Consider the following 20,248-nt stretch of genomic DNA (forward strand, 5'->3'; position numbering starts at 1 on the left):
CCCATCGCGGTGCCCGACGGCCCGGCCCGCGCGCATGCGCGCTCCGCCCCGCCCCGCCCGCGCCGCACAGTAACAGAGAAACCCGGAGGCGGGATGGGAAAACTTTATTAGGTTTGGCTTCCAGCTTCGGCCACGCGGGCCCCGCCCACCCCGAGCTCGGGTCACGGAATGCCCCCGCCGCCCTCCTCGTCGTCCTCCACGTCGAGGCCCGGGATGCCGCGGATCTGGCGTTGCAGCGCCCCTCCCAGCAAGGGCACGGCGCCCTCCTCCTCCTCCTCTGGGGGCGGCGGCGGTGGCGGCGACACGGCCCCGGGGGCTGGCTCTGGGGGCACGGGAGGCTGCGCCGGCGCGCCCTCTGCGCCCTCCGAGACCCCTGCCGCTTCGCCCTGCGCCCCCTCGTCCAGGGCACCGCCCTCAGCCTCTTCCTGCTCCTTCTCCTCCTCGGGGCTGTCGGTGAAAGGGTTCTCGCCCTGTGGGGAGGGGCGCGGACACTGAAGGGAGGGGAGCACAGGCGGGGACTAAGCTGGGGACAGGGCCAGGCCGGGACCAGCACCTCACCTTCAGGTAGCGCTCCAGCTTCTTGCTGATGAGCTTGTTGTTGAGAATACTGCGGGCCACCATGAGCGAGGACTTCTTGGACTGCTCCATCATGAGCTGCGGGCAGGGCAGAAGGGGCTGGAGAGGCTGCTCTGAGTGCCCTACAAGTTCCTGCCCCGACTCTGCCAGCTTAGAGGGACCCCACCCCGCCCCCGCACCCACGCACTTCCAGCCCCGCCAACGGAGGGCCACTCTACAAGCATGGAACCACAACCTATCTGATCTTTGTTCAAATTCCCTCTCCTTCCACACCACAATTAACTGTAGGTAAATAAAAATACAGATCTATAGATCTCTATCTTTACGGCTGTGTTACAGAAATCTGATTTGCTTACAAAAAAGCTATAAGCAGTGAACAATTAAGAAACTAAGAGCCAAAGGTGCAACCCGTAACAAGGTGCCAACTAGACTAACAGGCAAGGAGCACTTTGGGGCCAACGGGGAAGATATAAAAACAGAACAGATATTTAATGAAACATGTCTTTTTAACCCACAGAATTTCAAGAATGAAGAATTATTCCCAGTCATGCAAGGGTGAAGAGACTCTTCTCTGCTGGTGGGAGGATCAACTGTTTCCGTATTTTTTGGAAAGCAGTTTGACAGAATGTATGAAAAGTAAAAATCTGTCTCATTAATCCCTTCCCAGAACGTATCCCAAATTTAAGAACTGGAAACATGCGTGCACACTGATTGTAGTGGTGAAAAATGGGAAAACACCTAAACGTTCCTCAGTGCAGAAGAGGTTAAATAAATCCTACATTCAAAAGAACATCATGCAGCCCTTCAAACCGGGCTCATCTCTGCACTGGCATAAGAAAGGTGTATAATATAGTACTGTCTGCAGAGCATGCCAGAGCCATTTTGTCTGGAAGGATTTCCATCAGTATGCTAGGCCATTTCCTCATGGTGGGAGTACAGGCAAATCTCACTTTGATCATTATAAAAACCATAAGCTAAAAGAAGGATATCTTTGGTGGGGTGGGAGAGCCCATTGAGTCCCTCCCACTCCATTTCCATGTTTCAGAAAGCCTTCTCACTTGCTGTTTCTACTCTCTCCATCTTCATTTTTTTTTTCCTTAGCACGTTTTCTCTACTACTGGAGGAAAATATTAACAGACATCATACATGCTCATAACAAACTAAAGATACACAATTAGGATACTACTATAGACCGTTCCTCAGTGACTCTCACTTGACAACAGTTTATCCTCCTGACTCTAGATGCCCAGATAACCACACCATAAATTCTCCCAACTGAGGCACATTTATGTTGCTTGCAGATTTTCTCCACAATAACCCAGCAACACCAGAATAAACTTGTACACTTCCATGCTGGTGCTTTTCATTCTAACCAGGTTTGGTTTTAAAGTGATAGTGCCCAATTAACTGCAGAACATTTGCAAGTCATGCTTCTTCCACCTGTGTTAAAACAATGACCTGGTCCTCCTGCCTGCCCATCAGCACTGGATGTTGTCACTGTTGGGTATTTTTGCTGTGGATAAAAGACAGAAGAATCCGTGCTGCTGCCTCCCACGGCATTTCCCTGCCCACCGGCGAGTGAGTGCTCTGGTAAGCACACTGGAACACCCGCCCACAGTTTATAATATTCTAACTATTTTCTGATCTTGGTTTTTATTTTTCACATTTAAATTTTCCTTGTTTTTTTTTAGACAGTCTCGCTCTGTCGCCCAGGCTGGAGTGCAGGGGCTCTCAGTTCACTGCAACCTCTGCTTCTCAGGTTTAGGCAATTCATATGCCTCAGCCTCCTGAGTAGCCGAGACTACAGGCATGCACCACCACACCCAGCTAATTTTTTGTATTTTTAGTAGATACAGGGTTTTCCTATGTTGCCCAGACTGGTCTTGAGCTCCTGAGCTCAGGACCTCCACCCATCTTGGCTTCCCAAAGTGCTGTGATTACAGGAGTGAGCCACCATGCCCGGCCAAATTTTCTAGAATTTGATACAGATTGAGTATCCCTTATCCAAAGTGCTTATGACCAGAAGTCTTTCAGATTTTGGAATATTTGCATTATACTTACCAGTTGAGCATCCCTACTCCAAAAACCCAAAATCTGAAATGCTTCAATGAGCATTTACTTTGTCATGTCTGTGCTGAAAAAGTCAGATTTTACTGGGCAGAGTGGCTCGTGCCTGTAGTCTCAGCTACTCTCATGAGGCTGATGCAGGAGGATCGCTCGAGTTCAGGAGTTCAAGGCTATAGTGTGCAATGATTTCACTTGTGACCAGCCACTGCACTCCATCCTGCACAACATGGCGAGACTCGATTCTTTTTTTTTAAAAAAAAAAAAGGTTTTGGATTTCGGAGCATTTCGGATTTTCAGATGACGGATGAACTCAATCTGTGTATGTTATGAGGTAGAGGGTCCAAAATTTTCTTTTCCAGAAATGTACAAAACACACCACTTATTTCCCTACCAAATTGGCATATAGGTCTACAATCCCTTATCTATAAACTGGAAATCCAAAAGGCTCTAGAAAACAAGTCTTCCCCCAAAATTCATTTGGTGGCTAAATATGAACTGACATTACATTTTTCATTTATATATAAGTCATGTGAAGAATTATTGATGACTCAACTACAAGGCGCTTTCCCCAGATCCTGTTGGAGAAGTTAGTGCTGATACCATATTGTCTTTTTATTTTATTTTAGAAATAGGAGTCTCACTCTGTTGCCCAGGCTGCAATGCCATTGTGTGATCACGGCTCACTACAGCCTCAAACTCCTGGGCTCAAGTGATCTTCCCACCCTAGCCTCTTGAGTAGCTGGGACTACAGGCACTCACCACCATGCTTGGCTAATTTTTTTATTTTTTGTAGAGACGAGGTCTCACTATGGTCAGGAACTCTTGGGCTCAAGCAATCCCACCTAAACCTCCCAAAGTGCTGGGATTGCAGGTGTGAGCCACTGTGCCCAGCCTTGCATATTGGCTTTCTGAAGCTGAAAAATTAATTCTGAGGCTTCTGGCCCTAAGGTTTCAGATAAAATATCTGTACTAACTTTAACAAATTACTAAGTCTGAAACATACTGAGATCTTTTGCTAGACTCTCTATTCTGGTTCCACTGTTTCATTACTGTGCTAATATCACTTTTTTTGTTTTTTAATTGCAGCAGCTTTGTAGTAAGTTTTAATATTTCTGAAATCAATCTCTCAGCTATTGTTAGACTGAATTTTACAATGTAAAACTTTAAAATAATTTCATTTCATTTAGTCCTACTCCTCGACTGATATTTTTGACTAGAAATGTGCTGTCTATATTAATTTGGAGAGAACTGGTTTTTGTTTTGTTTCACTATTAAATCGCCTATTTAAGAACACAGAACATTCCTCCATTTATTAAGGTCTTATTTCTTTTTCGTTTTTTTTCTTTTTGAGATGGAGTCTCGCTCTGTTGCTCAGGCTGAAGTGCAGTGGCACGATCTCAGCTCACTGCAACCTCCGCCTCCAAGGTTCAAGCAATTCTCTGCTTCAGCCTCCCAAGTAGCTATTACAGGCGCCTACCACCCCGCCCAGCTAATTTTTTGTATTTTTAGTAGAGACAGGGTTTCACCATCTTGGCCAGGCTGGTCTTGAACTCCTGACCTAGGGATTCACCTGCCTCCGCCTCCCAAAGTGCTGGGATTACAGGCGTGAGCCACCGCGCCCGGCGAAGGTCTTATTTCATATCCTTGGAGTATTTGTAGTTCTTAAAGATCTCAAGCCTTTCTTCTTCCTTTTTTTTTTTTTTTTTTTTGAGACGGAGTTTTGCTCTTGTTGCCCAGGCTGGAGTGCAATGGCGCGATCTTGGCTCACTGCAACCTCTGCCTCCCAGGTTCAAACGATTCTCCTGCCTCAGCCCCCAGAGTAGCTGGGATTACAGGCGCCCACCACCAAGCCCAGCTAATTTTTTGTATTTTAGTAGAGACAGGGTTTCACTATGTTGGCCAGGCTGGTCTCAAACTCCTGACCTCAGGCAATCTACCCGCCTCGGCCTCCCCAAAGTGCTGGGATTACAGGCATGAGCCACCGTGCCTGGCCCTCAAGTCTTTCTTCTTAAATCTGTATTCTTAGCTATTTCATACATTGTGTAGTTATTTTAAGTAGTTGTTTTTTCCATTTAAATTTCTAACTGGTTAATACTAGAATAGAGAAACACTACTACTTTTTGTATGCTATTTTGAATCCCATCCCCTTACCAAATTCTATTAATTCTAAGAACATTTTGCTGGGATCATTCAGCTTTTCTAAGAGCATAACCACATTATTTGCACATAAAGAGAGTCTGCATTATACCAATAATATTGCTAGATTTTTTGTTTTTGTTTTTGAGATGGAGTCTCGCTTTGTCGCCCAGGCTGGAGTGCAGTGGCGCGGTATCGGCTCACTGCAAGCTCTGCCTCCCAGGTTCATGCCATTCTCTTGCCTCAGCCTCCCGAGTAGATGGGACTACAGGCGCCCGCCACCACGTCTGGCTAATTTTTTGTATTTTTAGTAGAGATGGGGTTTCACCGTGTTAGCCAGGATGGTCTGGATCTCCTGACCTCGTGATCCGCCCACCTCGGCCTCCCAAAGTGCTGGGATTACAGGCGTGAGCCACCGCACCCAGCAAATGTTGCTAGATTTCTTATGGAACCATCCCTCCACTCCAGAAACAAACCTTACTTATAATGTATCATACATAGGGATCACTACTAGATTGATAGTTACTAATATTTTATTTAGCACTTTATTTATTTTTTTGAGACAGAGTCTTGCTCTGTTGCCCCTGCTGGAATGCAGTGGCATGATCACAGCTCATTGCAGCCTCGACCTTCTGGGCTCAGGCGATCCTCCCACCTCAGCCTCCCAAGTAGCTGGGACCACATGCCCCAGTACCTGGCTAATTTTTTAATTTTATAGATGCAGGGTCTCACTATATTGCCCAGGCTGGTCTTGAACTCCTGGGCTCAAATGATCCTCCCACCTCAGTCTCCCCAGGTGCTGGGATTACAGGTATAAGCTACTATATCCAGCCAACTTTCTTTTTTTTTTTGAGACGGAGTCTCACTTTGTTGCCCAGGCTGGAATGCAGTGGCGCGATCTCGGCTCACTGCAACCTCCACCTCCTGGGTTCACGCCATTCTCCTGCCTCAGCCTCTCGAGTAGCTGGGACTACAGGCGCCCGTCACTACGCCCGGCTAATTTTTTGTATTTTTAGTAGAGATGGGGTTTCACCGTGTTAGCCAGATGGTCTTGATCTCCTGACCTCGTGATCCACCCACCTCAGCCCCCCAAAGTGCTGGGATTACAGGCGTGAGCCACCACGCCCGGCCAGTCCAGCCCATTTTCATATCTTTAATAATAGTAAACTAATCTACAGTTTCATTTTGGTATCATCTTTATCAGAGTTTTGGAATTAAGGTTTAAGAAGCTTCCTAAATATTGAGAGGACAGACTTCTAGTATAGCAGTCTGAGGAGTTCCCTGGAACACTCCCTAGTGAAACTGATGAAAAGTATTAAAAAACAACCATTTAAAGTCTCTGAAAATGTTCCTAAGGACACACAGCCCTATGAGAAAGATTTAATGAGGAAAAGCTACTAAAACTCAGTTCCATGAAGAGTTGTGATGTCTGAAACACAACCTATTGCATCCCTGCCTCCCCCAGCTTAGTGTGATGGAAACTCCACTCCAGACAGTACAGCTGAGAAGACAGGTCTGCCCGCATCTACCCAGCTCATCTCAGTTGAGGGGTATGATGTCTTCCCAGGAGGAACAGAATGTCAGCATCTATTTTTCTTTTTCTGAGATGGAGTTTCACTCTTGGTTGCCCAGGCTGGAGTGCAATGGCATGATCTTGGCTCACTGCAACCCCTACTTCCCGGGTTCAAGCAGTTCTCCTGCCTCAGCCTTCCAAGTAGCTGGGATTACAAGTGCCTGCCACCAAGCCCGGCTAATTTTTGTATTTTTAGTAGAGATGGGGTTTCACGATGTTGTCCAGGCTGGTCTTGAACTCCTGACCTCAGGTGATCTGCCCACCTCGGCCTCCCAAAGTGCTGGGATTACAGGCATGAGCCACTGTACCCAGCGGGATGTCAGTATCTCTCATCCCGCCCCCAGCTACCTGCTGATGAGGCTAAGTTCTGGACAAGCATAGCTGAGAGGGAATGGTTTCTATCTTCTACCCAGCCACACACACGTGGAATGGAGGCTTGACCGTGGGCATGGCACACTTAAGAATATAAGGGCTCACATACCCATGGCTTGTTCATAAAGCGGAGGTCCCATGCCAGGAAAGGCAAACCAAGACCGGAGGCTACAGCCTACTGTACCTCCTCCCATGTCTCTCCTAAAGTGGCAGAGTCACTCAGAGAGAGGTACTCCATTGTCTCCATCCCCAGAGCCTCAGCTCTGAGATTCTGCCCACAGTGAGAGCAGGGCCTTAAATCAGTAAACTCCCAATTTCAAAGGAACTGACTGACTTCACTGGCAAGAGTGTTGGGAAGTGCAAGACTAGGGACTCTCTGAAAAACAATGGAGACTAAGGAGAAAAAAAATTAAAAGGACATTGATAGCTTTCTTTTTTCTTTCTGAATATTTATTGAGATTAAACACTGATAGCTTTGTCCTTTTTTCCCCCCCACTACACAGCCATAAAAAAGAAAGACCGGTAGATTTGACAGTGATGTTAGCTAACCCATAGGCTAACTAGGTTACCAAAGAGGACAAGAACCAGTGAAATAGCTAAGAACAGACTCCCTGGGTTCAGAATAAATCTCAAACAACCACCTCAAAAACCATCCCTGTTGGGACTGGCGTAGTGGCTGACGCCTATAATCCCAGCACCCTGGGAGGCTGAGGTGGGTGGCTCACAAGGTCAAGAGTTCGAGACCAGCCTGGCCAACATGGTGAAACCCCATCTCTACTAAGAATACAAAAATTAGCTGGGCGTGGTAGCACATGCCTGTAATCCCAGCTACTTGGGAGGCTGAGGCAGGAGAATTGCTTGAACCTGAGAGGTGTAGGTTGCAGTGAGCCAAGATCGTGCCACTGCATTCCAGCCTGGGCAACAGAGCAAGACTCTGTCTGGGGGAGGGGGAGGGGAGGGAAGGGGAAAAAAATCCCTATAAAGGAGACCAAATTTAATTGGATCAGATTGGGCAGCAATCTATGCCCCAAAACATTGTTGAAAACAATAAAGCAATCAGCCAGCAATTGGTAGAGTTTAACAGCTGAGTATGGTCTGGGAAAAAGAGAGAGCCCATGGCTTCCTGCCTCCAAGACACACCACCAGTTTCATACTGTGTGAGGATGAAAGAGACCTAACTAAAAAAATCTAGCTAGTCACTAAACAAATAGACAAGCAAATACAGTAACAAGACCCTGGGAGGGTGGGTGGGGGATCAGTGCCCAGAGTTGCCACAACAAATTATCTAAGATGTCTAGTTAACAGTGAAAAATTACGAGACATCCAAAGGAAACTCTGACCCAGGCACAGATGAAAAAGCAGACAATAGAAACTTCCTGTGACAGTGAACAGATGTCAAATTCAACAAACATTTTAAAGTAGCAATTATAAATAGGTTTAAAGAAAACTCAAGTAGAAGGTATAATGACACTGTCTCATGAAACAATTTAAACACAGAGATAGAAATGATAATAATAAAATGTTAAATCTTAGAGCTGAAAAGTACAATAATGGACACCAAAAATCCATTTGAAGGACTCAACAGATTTGAACTTAAGAATTAGTGAACTTGGGCCGGGTGTGGTGGCTCACGCCTGTAATCCCAGCACTTTGGGAGGCCAAGGCGGGTGGATCACGAGGTCAGGAGATCGAGACCATCCTGGCTAACATGGTGAAACTCCGTCTCTACTAAAAATACAAAAAAATTAGCCGGGCATGGTGACGGGCGCCTGTAGTCCCAGCTACTCGGGAGGCTGAGGCAGGAGAATGGCGTGAACCCGGGAGGCGGAGCTTGCAGTGAGCCGAGATCGCGCCACTGCACTCCAGCCTGGGCGACAGAGCTAGACTCCATCTCAAAAAAAGAGTGAACTTGGCCGAGCTCGGTGACTTACGCCTATAATCCCAGCACTTAGGGAGGCCGAGGCAGGCGCATCACGAGGTCAAGAGATGGAGACCATCTTGGCTAACACGGTGAAACCCCATCTCTACTAAAAATAAAAATACAAAAAATTAGCCGGGCGTGGTGGTGGGTGCCTATAGTCCCAGCTACTTGGGAGGCTGAGGCAGGAGAATGGCGTGAACCCAGGAGGCAGAGCTTGCAGTGTGCAGAGATGACACCACTGCACTCCAGCCTAGGCAACAGAGCGAGACTCCATCACACACACACACACACACACACACACACACACAAAAAAAGAATTAGTGAACTTGTGGATCAAAAGAGATTATACAATCTGCAGAACAGAGAGAAAAAAGTGAGGTAAAATGAACAGTCTCAGAAAACCATGGCACACTATTAAGTGATCCAACATACGGGTAATGAGCATTAGAAGAGGAAAGAGAGAAAGCAGTAGGAAAACAAAATACTTGAAGAAACAATAGCTGAAAGCTTCGGAAGGTTGATGAAACCTGTAATCTATACATCAAAGCAGCTCAGGCCGGGTGTGGTGGCTCACGCCTGTAATCCCAGCACTTTGGGAGGCCGAGGCAGGCAGATCACGAGGTCAGGAGATCGAGACCATCCTGGCCAAGATGGTGAAACCCCATCTCTAGTAAAATACAAAAAATTAGCTGGGCGTGGTGGTGTACACCTGTAGTCCCAGCTACTCAGAAGGCAGAGGCAGGGGAATCACTTGAACCTGGGAGGCGGAGGTTGCAGTGAGCTGAGATTGTGCCATTGCACTCCAGCCTGGCCACAGACCAAGACTCCGTCTCAAAAAACAAAAAAGCAGCCCAACAAACTCCATGTAGAATAAACACAGAGAGATGCACAAAGACATAATGAAGGTGCCAAGAGTCAAAGACAAGGGAAACATCTTGAAAGCAGCAAGACAAAAACAAATCATCACAAGGAAACCCCAATATTAGGTTAAAAGCTGACTTCTCAGTGGGGCACGATGGCTCACGCCTGTAGTGGCGAGACCCTGTCTTTATTTTTTTTTTAAATCAAAAAAGGGAACTTTCTAGACAGACACAAATTACTAAAAATGACTTTAAAAAAAACCCCAGAATATCTGAATATACCCTATAACAGGTGGAGACTGAATTATTAATAATGATAAAAAAAGCTAGTTAACAGGCTGGGCACAGTGGCTCATGCCTATAATCCCAGCACTTTGGGAGGCCAAGGCAGGCAGATCGCTTGAGTCCAGGAATTTGATACCAGCCTGGGTAACATGACAAAACCCCGTCTCTACAAAAAACTACCAAAACTAGCCGGGCATGATGACACACATGCCTTTAGTCCCTGCTATTTGGGAGGCTGAGGTGTGAGGATCGCCTGAGCCTGAGAGGTGGAGGTTGCAGTGAGCCGAGATCACACCGTTGCACTCCAGCCTAGGCGACAGAGTGAGACCCTGTCTCAAAAAAAAAAAAAATCTAGTTAACAAAGAAAAGCCAGGCCTAGATGGCTTCACAAGCAAATTCTACAAAGCACTTGAAGAATTTATACTACTATACTAGTTCTTCACAAACTCTTCCAAGAAACCAGAAAAGGAAGAAAAATGACAACTGTATGAGGCCAGTATTAACCTGATACCCAAACCAGACAAATATATCACCAAAACACTACAGACTATTATCTTTTATGAATATAGATGCAAAAATTCTCAACAAAATAGCAGCAAAACCAATCTAATATATAAACATAATTACACACTATGACCAAGCAGCATATATCCCAGGGATGCAAGGGTGTTTTATATCCAAATAAAATAATGTAACATACTGTAACAACACAATTAAAGACAAAAGCCACATGATCACCTCAACAGAGGCAGAAAAAGCATTTGACAAAGTCCAACACCATTTTAAGATAAAACACTTAACAGGACTAGAAGGGAACTTCTTCAACTCAATCAAGGGCACCTATGAAAAAACCACAGCTGACATCACATTTAATGGCAAAGACTGGTGCTTTCCCCGTAAGATCAGAAAGAAGATGAGGACATCCATTCTCACCACTTCTATTTAATACTGTATTGGAGGTTCTAACCAGGGCAATTAGGTAAGAAAAAGAAATAAAGTGCATCTAGATTGGAAAGGAGAAGTAAAACTAACTCTATTTGCAGATGACTAATCAGTCATCTGCACTAATCACTAATCAGCCGAGATTGCACCACAGCACTCCAGCCAGGGAGACAGAGTGAGACTCTATCTCAAAAAAAAAAAAAAAAAAAAAAATCCACTAAAAACTATTAGAACGAATAAACATTATTTTATGTTTTTATTTTTATTTTATTTTATTTATTTTTTGAGATGGAGTCTCGCTGTGTCTCCCAGGCTGGAGTGCAGTGGTGCAATCTGGGCTCACTGAAACCTCCGCCTCCCGGGTTCATGCCATTCTCCTGCCTCAGCCTCCCAAGTAGCTGGGACTACAGGCGCCCACCACCATGCCTGGCTAATTTTTTATATTTTTAGTAGAGACGGGGTTTCACCACGTTAGCCAGGATGGTCTGGATCTCCTGACCTCGTGATCCTCCCGCCTCAGCCTGCCAAAGTGTTGGATTACAGGCGTGAGCCACTGCGCCCAGCCTTGTTTTTATTTTTTAGAGACAGGGTCTTGCTCTGTCACTCATGCTGGAGTGCATGGTATGATCATAGCTCACTGCAACCTCAACTTCATAGGCTCAAGCCATCCTCTTACCTCAGCCTCCTGCGTAGCGGGGACTACAGGCACTTGTCGCCACACCTGGCTAACTTTTTTCTTTTATACAGACAGGGTCTCACTATGTTGCCCATGCTGGTCTCAAACTCTTAGACTCAAGCAATCCTCCCACCTTCACCTCCTAAAGTGTTTGGATTACAGGTATAAGCTATAATGCCTAGCCATAGTTTAAATATTATTAAAATTATGAAATATTAAAAATGAATAGTTCAGTGAGGTTGTAGGGTATAATATCAATATATTGGCTGAGCACAGTGGCTCACGCCTGTAATCCCAGCACTTTGGGAAGCTGAGGCAGGAGGACTGCTTGAGCCCAGGAGTTTGAGACCAGCCTGGGCAACATGGTGAAACTGTCTCTACAAAAAATACAAAAATTAGCTGGGCATAGTGGCACATGCCTGTAGTCCCAGCTACTTGGGAGGCTGAGGTGGGAGGATTACCTGAGCCCAGGAGGTTGGAGGCTGTAGTGAATCATGATGGTGCCACTGCACTCCAGCCTAGGCAACAGAGTCAGACCCTATTTCAAGAATTAAAAAAAAAAAAAGTATTTTTATACACATGCAAAAAAAATCCAAAAATATCAAGAAAACAATTCCATTTATAATAGTAATAGAAAGAATAAAATACTTATAAATAATCTTAACAGGCCAGGCCTGGTGGCTCATGCCTGTAATCCCAGCATTTTGGGAGGCTGAGGTGGGTGGATCCCCTAAGGTCAGGAGTTCGAGACCAGCCTCGCCAACATGGTGAAACCCTGTCTCTACTAAAAATACAAAAAATTAGCCGGGTGTGGTGGTGCGTGCCTGTAATCCCAGCTACTCAGGAGGCTGAGACAGGAGAATTGCCTGAACCCAGGAGGCAGAGGTTGCAGTGAGCCAAGATGGGACCACTGCATTCCAGACTGGGCAACAAGAGCAAAACTCTGTCTCAAAAAAAAAAAAAAAAAATCTTAACAATAAAGAACAAAGTTTACACCCTGAAAACTACAAAACATTTGAAAGAAATTAATTCATTTACTAGATCTCAGTAAATGAAAAGACATCCCATATTCATGGATTAGAGACTTAATGGCTATGGTCAACTGACTTTCAACAAAGATGCCAAGATCATTCAATGGGGGGAAAACAGTCTCTTTCATTTCTTTTTCAAATGGTGCCGGAACAACTTAATATCTAGATGCAAAAAATAAAGTTAGACCCTTACCTCATACGATATAAATAAATTAACTCAAATGGAACAAAGACCTAACTGCAAAAGCTAAAACCATAAAACTCTTAGAAGAAAACACAGGGGTAAATCTTCGTGACCTTGGATTTATCAACAGATTCTTAGTTATGACACCCAAAGCATAAGCAATAAAAGAAAATTGGACTTTATAAAAATTAAAACTATTGTGCCACAAAGGACACATCAAGAAGGTGAAAAAACCCACAGAATGGGTGAAAATATTTGTAAATCATATCAAATATGGGACTTTACAAAAAGAACTCTACAAAAGACAACACAATTTAAAAATGCACAAAGAACTTGAATAGACATTTCTCCAAAGATACAAAAATGGCCAGCCAGCCCATGAAAAGATGCCATTAGTCAGTCATCAGGGCTACACAAATCAAAACCACAATGAGATACTACTTTCCACCCACTAGGATGACTAGATCAAAAAGTCAGAAAATGCCGGACACGGTGGCTCATGCCTGTAATCCCACCACTTTGGGAGGCCGAGACAGGGGATCACCTGAGGTCGGGAGTTTGTGACCAGCCTGACCAACATGGAGAAACCCCGTCTCTACTAAAAATACAAAATTAGCCAGGCGTGGTGGCACATGCCTGTAATCCCAGCTAGGAGAATTGCTTGGACCCGGGAGGCAGAGGTTGTGGTGAGCCGAGATTGTGCCATTGCACTCCAGCCTGGGCAAGAAGAGCGAATCTCCGTCTCAAAAAAAAAAAAAAAAAAAGTCAGAAACTAAGTGTTGGTGAGTATGTGAAAAAATCAGGACCCTTATATGTTGCTGGTGGAAATATAAAATGGTGCACAGTCACTTTGGAAAATAGTCTGGCAGTTCCCTCACAAGTTAAAGTGTTACTATTTGATCAAGACATTCCAGTCCTAGTTACATACTCAAGAGAAATGAAAATATATGTCCACGTAAAAACTTGCACAATAATGTTTCTAAGAGCATTATTCATAATAGCCAAAAGATTAAAACAACCCAAACACCCAAAAAGATGAATAAACAAAATGTGCCACATCTGTCTACACAATGGAATAATATGAAGTCATATGAAGGAATGAAGTTCTGATACATGCTACAATGTGGCTGGACCCCAAAAACATCATGCTTAGTGAAAGAAGCCAATCACAGAAGACCACATATTATGTGATTCTGTTTATATGAAGTGTCTAGAATAAGCAAATAGAGAGAGATAGATTAGTAGCTGCCTAAGGCTGGAGGAGGACAAGAGGTTGGGGGGGGCTGATAGCTAAAGGGTTTCTTTTTGAGGTGATGAAAATACTCTGTAATCGACTGGTTGATGACTGCAGAATTCTGTGAATACACGAAAAACCGATGAATTTTTTTTTTTTTTCATTTGTTTGGTTTTTTTAGAGACAGGGTCTTGCTCTGTTGCCCAGTCTGGACTATGGTGGTGCAATCATAACTTACTGTAACCTTGAACTCCTAGCCTCAAGCGATCCTCCCGCCTTGGCCTCCCAAAGTGCTGGGATTGCAGGCATGAGCCACCACGCCCAGCCCAAAGACTACTGAATTGTATACTTTAAGTGCGTGAATTATACAGTATGTGATTCTATCTCAGTAAAGCTGTTACCAAAGATAACAATAATAATTAGAAGCTTTCCATTAATCTCTACAGTCTGGAATTCTAAAAAATACAGTATTTAAACTGTATTCAAATTATCTCTGTAAACCAATGACTTCTGGTGCTTTCTAAATATCTTTCATCATCCTTCCAAACCTCTCTACGGTTACCAGCTGCTATGGCTTGTTCTTTTTTTTTAACTTCTTTTAGGATCAATTTTGAGTTTATATTTTGCTATCGCCTCCCCCGTATTTTCCAACTTTTTTTTTTTTTTTTTTTTTTTTTTTTTTTTTTTGAGACAGAGTCTCGCTCTGTCACCCAGGCTGAAGTGCAGTGGCATGATCTTGGCTTACTGCAAGCTCTGCCTCCTGGGTTCATGCCATTCTCCCACCTCAGCCTCCTGAGTAGCTGGGACTACAGGCACCTACCACCACACCTGGCTAATTTTGTTTTTGTATTTTTAGTAGATGGTCTCGATCTCCTGACCTCATGATCCGCCCACCTTGGCCTCCCAAAGTGCTGTGCCCAGCGTTTTGGTTTTTTTGTTTTGTTTTGTTTTGTTTTTGAGATGAGTCTCGCTCTGTCGCCAGGCTAGAATGCAGTGGCGCAATCTCGGCTCACTGCAACCTCTGCCTCCTGGGTTCAAGCGATTCTTCTGCCTCAGCCTCCCGAGTAGCTGGGATTACAGTGCCTGCCATCATGCCCAGCTAATTTTTGTATTTTTAGTACAGACAGGGTTTCACCATGTTGGCCAGGAAGGTCTCCATCCATCTCTTGACCTCGTCATCTGCCCACCTTGGCCTCCCAAAGTGCTGGGATTACACGCGTGAGCCACCACGCCCGGCCAGATTTATTAATGACATAGTTTCCATCTTCTGCAGTCTTCTAACCCCTACTAGTTCCTAGCATAAGAATCTGTTTTTGGCAAGTTCCCTATAGCTTCTCTGTTGCCAAAGCCAACTGACACTTTCTTTTTCTTCCCAGAACTCTTGGTGGCATTTCCCAATCCTGAGTCTCTGCAACCAGAGAGACCCCTGACCCTGTCCACCGTTCAGAATCACCACACCAAAAAAGACCAGAGAGGAATTGTGATGAGCATGGAAAAAGGTGGAGAAATGCTGCTTCCCACGCTCACCTTGGATGCGAACATCTGTTCATAAACCCTACCACCCTCCTCCAGGGTGAAGACAGCCAAGCCCTTCTTTGGCCCAGACCTGGTCCTGGGCCTCTTTGCTCTCTGCCGATACACAGCCCCTTCACCCCACCTCCAACACAGCATGTCATCCATTCAATCAGAAAACACCTACTGTGGCTTCCATGCTAGGCACTGGAGCAACGCTGGAAAATGAGACAGAATTTGCTCATTCTCTTGCCTTATGTTCTCCATGCCCCACAATACACTTCCCTACTGCTGCCTGCTGCCTGACAATCTTGGCAGCACCACTGTCCTCCCAGTTCCCCAAGTCTGAAACCAGAGTCACCCCAGGCTCCTGATCACTCCCACATGCCAGCCCCCGGCTCCCTTCCTTCAACTGCTCTTCTCCTCTTCACTCCCAAGGTGGGGTCTCCTCTCGTATGGAGACTGCAGGAGCTCCTCCCTGGCCCCCACCGCCCCACCCAGGTGCAGGCCTGAAGTCTCTAGTTCAACACCAACTCTAATCCTGTTAATCCTACACTTGAAACTTTACTGCCTACAGGAACAACCCCAGGCCTCTCAGTGCAGCTCTCCTGAGCCTCAAGCCCAACCCCCTCCTCCAGCAACACTTGCACTGTATCATCTCCATTTGGTTTCTGAACCTAATCTGGCTCTGGCCCCTATGAACATGGAGGTCCCCATATCCCACAGAATATGTCACCTTCTCCCAGGCAGAGTCCCCATCTCCCATCCCTCTCTCTGTAGCTGTGCTGCCTGCACTGGGCTGGAAATGTCCATATCCACCTCCTCCTGCCTCCACTGCAGTCCCTCACGGGCAAGCAGAGGTTCTAACTGCACAACCTCCCCAGAGGCCTCACTCAATCTACCCACAGTACAGAGGGAGAGCACTGTGGCCACTCACCCTGCGGTTCCGGTTGTGATCCATGGTCTTCAGGTGCTTCTGGATGATCCCAAACTGCATGGGAATGAAGAGGTCGCAGGCTGCACAATGGGCTGCCTCCACCTTCTTCACAAAATGCTCCATGGCAATTTCTGTAGTGGGGAGGAGGGAGTCACTACTGGGCCCAGGTGCCTAAGATAGACTCAGGTGTTTGAGAAAAAACCACACCAGCTCCTCCTCAACTCGCCCTGCCACTTCCACCTGGGCCTGAGCCGAGGCTGGTCTCCTGACCTTCCCTGGGGGAACAGAAGGGTGTCCTGACCCTGCACCGAGAATCAGGAGGGCAGGCTGAGGCCCTGCCTGGTGGGAGTAGGCTGAAAATCTCACCCTGGGTCAGATCCTGGTCTCTGTAGATTTGCTGGATGAGGCCATCAAGGTCCTCTACAGTTTTTCGGAGCTCCTCTGTCTTCTTGGTCTTGTTGGTGACGTACTCCTGCAAGGAATATAAACGTTTATGTGGGCCGCCTTATGTTCTCAGGGGTCCAAGAAACTAAGAGCGGCTGTGTTACTCCAAGGCTCACCTGCAGAAAGTCAGCCGTCTGCTTAGGGAGCTTGGTGCCTACGTACTTAAAGTGTTCCTTGTGGAACTTGCTGTCAAGATGGCTGGCCATCTCGTCCTCATAGAAGGTCCGGTATTTGCATAGAGAACACACAAACTGGATCCTGCCACAGGAAGGAAACGAAGGGCTGAGGCTGCAAGTGTCCCAGGGGATAGTGCTGCCGCCTCACCCAACCCAGACACAAGCCCTGAAACAGGCCTTGCTCACGGGCCTCTGAAGTACGGTCCCAGCAGAGGGACAGGCTGGGACCAGTGGGGTCGGGAGTAGAAAGGGCCAGAAAGTCTGCAGGCTGCAGTTACTGCAACGTAGGGGACAGGGGAGGAGCTCTTCCTTCCCACAGGCAGGAGGCTGAAGCCTGAGACAGCAGCTGCTGCAACAGGCAACGAGTCGCTGGAAAGTTGCTGGAGGGCCTCGCTACCAAGGCTGGGCAGGAGTGTGTGCACTTGGCCCAGGTGGGGACCGGAAGGAAGGATGCCCTGGCGTGAGCCAGGTGGCCCTGAGGTGCAGAGTGGAGTACGCAGTCCCGAGGCAGGGCCCGAAAAGGTGCTGCATCTTCCTTCTGGGATCTGGGGGACTCAAAGGCCCAGCCCATCCTCTGCTCAGAATGCTTGGGGGTGGTGTCGGGAGGGATGGGAGGCAGCAGGCCTGGGCACCTGCTGCCTCATCTTCCTCTTCCAAGAAGAGACCAGTCTGAGCTGGAAGGAGGGCGCCCGCCCGGCCTGCCAGAGGGCAGCCTGGAGTCACCTGGGCGAGGTGCTCTGTCTGGGCCTGGTGTCCACAGTAGAAGCCCGGGGTCTGGGGCCTGGGCCGGAGCAGGCCGCCGTGGCAAGGGGCGGAGGAGGCCAGCCGCCACCGAGACCTCGGGGCGGGTCCCTACCTCTGCCGGACGTCCTTATCTGGGCCACGGGGTCAGCTTTGTCTGGAGAGCCCAGGGGCCGGGCGCCGGCGAGGCTGAGGAAGGTCCAGCAAGAGCAAGAGTCTGAGGCGGAGGAGGCAAGCGCCAGTGCGGGAGCCCTGAGGGCAGACAGACCCGACCAAGGGGCGTGAAGGGCTCAGCCGCAGACAGGCCCGGCCTGACAGGGCCGGCAGGCAGGGCAGAGGGCAGGCCCGAGGCTGCCACAGCCCACAGGTGCTGCCATCTCTCCTGGGCACGGCGGTGGCCTCTTGGCAGCTAGCTGGGGCGGCACAGGCGCCTTGGACCTTGAGTCTCTGATGAGCTGGCCCCCTCCCTCAGGGGCATCAGGCCCCCAGTGCACCTTGGGGTTCGTGCGCCGAGTGACCTAGCGCCAGAGCTTCTGAGCAACGGTGCCGAGCGGTGTCAGGTCTCGGACCACAGACGCCAGCGGTCGCCAGGCGGCCGCAGAGGGGCAGGGGATGAGTCAGGCCTTGGGAGCTGGGCCTGGCGGGAAGCAGGGTCCATGCACGGCCGAGCAGGTGGCGGCTCCCAAGGGAGGCCAGAGGGCGGCGAGCTGGCAGAGCTATGGCCCTGCTCTCCTGGCGGCAGCCCCACAGCGAGGCAGAGGCAGAGGGGTGGAGGGAAGCTGGTTACCTTTCCACCATGCGGTCTCGCTGCCGCTTTTTCTGCTTGTCCTGACTCTTCTTGCCTGCCTGCAACTTGCGCTTGGTCTGGCCATTCTCATCCTGGGTGGTTAGGGCCCCTGTGGGAACAGATGGGCACTGTCACCAATTTGGCTCTGCCAGGATAGGGCAGGCCCTGCGGCCTCTGGCTGAATCACCCACTGTCCACTCCAGAGGGTCCATCGAGAATAGCTGTCCAAGCAAGGCCTCTGGCCGTGAGCAGGGCTGGGTATCCTGGGCTGTGCAGGGAGTGGGTTTGGCCTAGGCCCCAAGGAGTGGGGGCCAGGCGATGACCCCTCCACTCTCCAGGACACCCACGCTCTCTGTGCAGTGGGCCAGGGGGAGGCTGGAAAGCAAAGAGGGGGTATCTTGGTGGGGACACTGGCACATGTTCAGAGGGGCCAGGTGGTGGGATGCAAGGAGGCTGCTCACATGGCCCTGCCCACCCCCAACTGGGCACCGCGGCAACAGTGGGCTGACGCTGGATTTGCTGTTAGGTACCTGCTGGCGCTCATCACTCAGGTGGGGGGACACGGAATCCCAACAGGGGCTGGAGAGGCGCTAAGGGAGAGGACACGCACACCAGAGCCGTAAAAACTGCACCGAGGGTCCCAGATCGGACACCAGCCACTGAGGACTTGGAACTGCGTGTTACTGAGGGACCGAGGGCAGGGGGTGTGCCTGGGGTTCCCCACACTTTTACTCGCTGCCCCCATCTGAAGGCAAAACCAATGTGCTAGGCAGGGGTCACCACCATCCACAGCCTCCGCCTGGGAAGGAGGAGGAAGAGTGGGAAGGGGGTGGAGGTGGCGAAAAGAAAGCCCCCTGCCAGCGCACACCCGGGCCCACAAGGGAGGTCCCCAACTGGCCGCATGTCTGCCACAACCCTGCCCTCAGCTGGGTCCCTCCCACTGTGAGCCCCTGGAAGAGCCGCCCTAGCACCAGGCACCCCAGGAAAACTCACCCTTCTCTGGATCCTCTTTGCCTTCTTCTCTCCCATCCTCTCTTCCCTCCTCGTCCTCTCCATCCTAACAATTTCAAATTCCAACTTTAAAACAGGTGCCTTTTTTTTTTAAAAAAAAGGAACCAAGTTTATTAGAGCAACGGTATATAGTAAAACAGCTGCTTGCTCCACAGACAGAGCAGGGCTATCCTATAGGCAGGGTGGCCCAGAGTAGCCCAGTTATTTACAATGGCTTTAAATGACAAGGCCCGGCTATGTGCCGGAAACCTCACATCCTCCCACTACCTGGTGCACAGGGGGCTCATCCCATTTTCCAACAAGGAAACTGTGCCTCCAGCTAGGCAGCCTGTGCTTTCTGCCAGACCACACTGCCTCCCCATGCTGGTCACCATGCACACAGAGCTGACACAGCACTGCCTCTGGCCCCCAGGGAGAGCACCACTCTTCAGGCCAGCTCGCCCCGCCTGCAGACAGAAAATGCCCAGCCAGAGCCACTTACCACTCTGGAGCCCTTCTCCACAGCCTCGGTGCCTTCAAGGCCCTCTGTGGCTTCCCCCTCGGTGCCCTCATCTGAAAGGGAAAAGGAGGTAAGCTCAACTCAGGAGTTCCCGGAGGCAGGGGGCAGCCGCCCAGTACCACCTAGCTGGCTCACCATTGTCTGAGTCGCTATTGTCCGAGCAGTCCGTGCGGGTGGCTTTGCTATCTGGCTCGTCAGGACTGCCGCCCTGCTTTCTCTTCTTCTTCTTGGTCTGGGTCATAAGGGGGGGAAGCCGTGTCAGGGTGCACGGCACCCGGCCCTTA

At 48.6% G+C, this 20,248-nt stretch overlaps 1 protein-coding gene across 2 annotated transcripts in view; it reads right to left on the reverse strand.

Moving 5' to 3' along the window:
• Nucleotides 1–87: 87 nt before the first annotated feature.
• AKAP8L (A-kinase anchoring protein 8 like) overlaps nucleotides 88–20,248 on the reverse strand; it is a 40,107-nt gene continuing 19,946 nt past the window's right edge. For both annotated transcript variants that reach the window (XM_009252909.3, XM_002828826.5), the window contains 9 exons: nucleotides 20,100–20,196; nucleotides 19,947–20,017; nucleotides 19,448–19,511; nucleotides 18,455–18,563; nucleotides 16,867–17,008; nucleotides 16,673–16,778; nucleotides 16,307–16,437; nucleotides 559–654; nucleotides 88–470 (listed from right to left, as the gene is read on the reverse strand). In XM_009252909.3, coding sequence (XP_009251184.1) covers nucleotides 162–470; nucleotides 559–654; nucleotides 16,307–16,437; nucleotides 16,673–16,778; nucleotides 16,867–17,008; nucleotides 18,455–18,563; nucleotides 19,448–19,511; nucleotides 19,947–20,017; nucleotides 20,100–20,196 — 1,125 coding nt within the window. In that variant the 3' untranslated portion in view covers nucleotides 88–161. The remainder of the gene's footprint in view (nucleotides 471–558; nucleotides 655–16,306; nucleotides 16,438–16,672; nucleotides 16,779–16,866; nucleotides 17,009–18,454; nucleotides 18,564–19,447; nucleotides 19,512–19,946; nucleotides 20,018–20,099; nucleotides 20,197–20,248) is intronic.

The sequence above is a fragment of the Pongo abelii genome, chromosome 20, assembly GCF_028885655.2.
Source record: "Pongo abelii isolate AG06213 chromosome 20, NHGRI_mPonAbe1-v2.0_pri, whole genome shotgun sequence".
Taxonomy (NCBI): Eukaryota; Metazoa; Chordata; class Mammalia; order Primates; family Hominidae; genus Pongo; species Pongo abelii.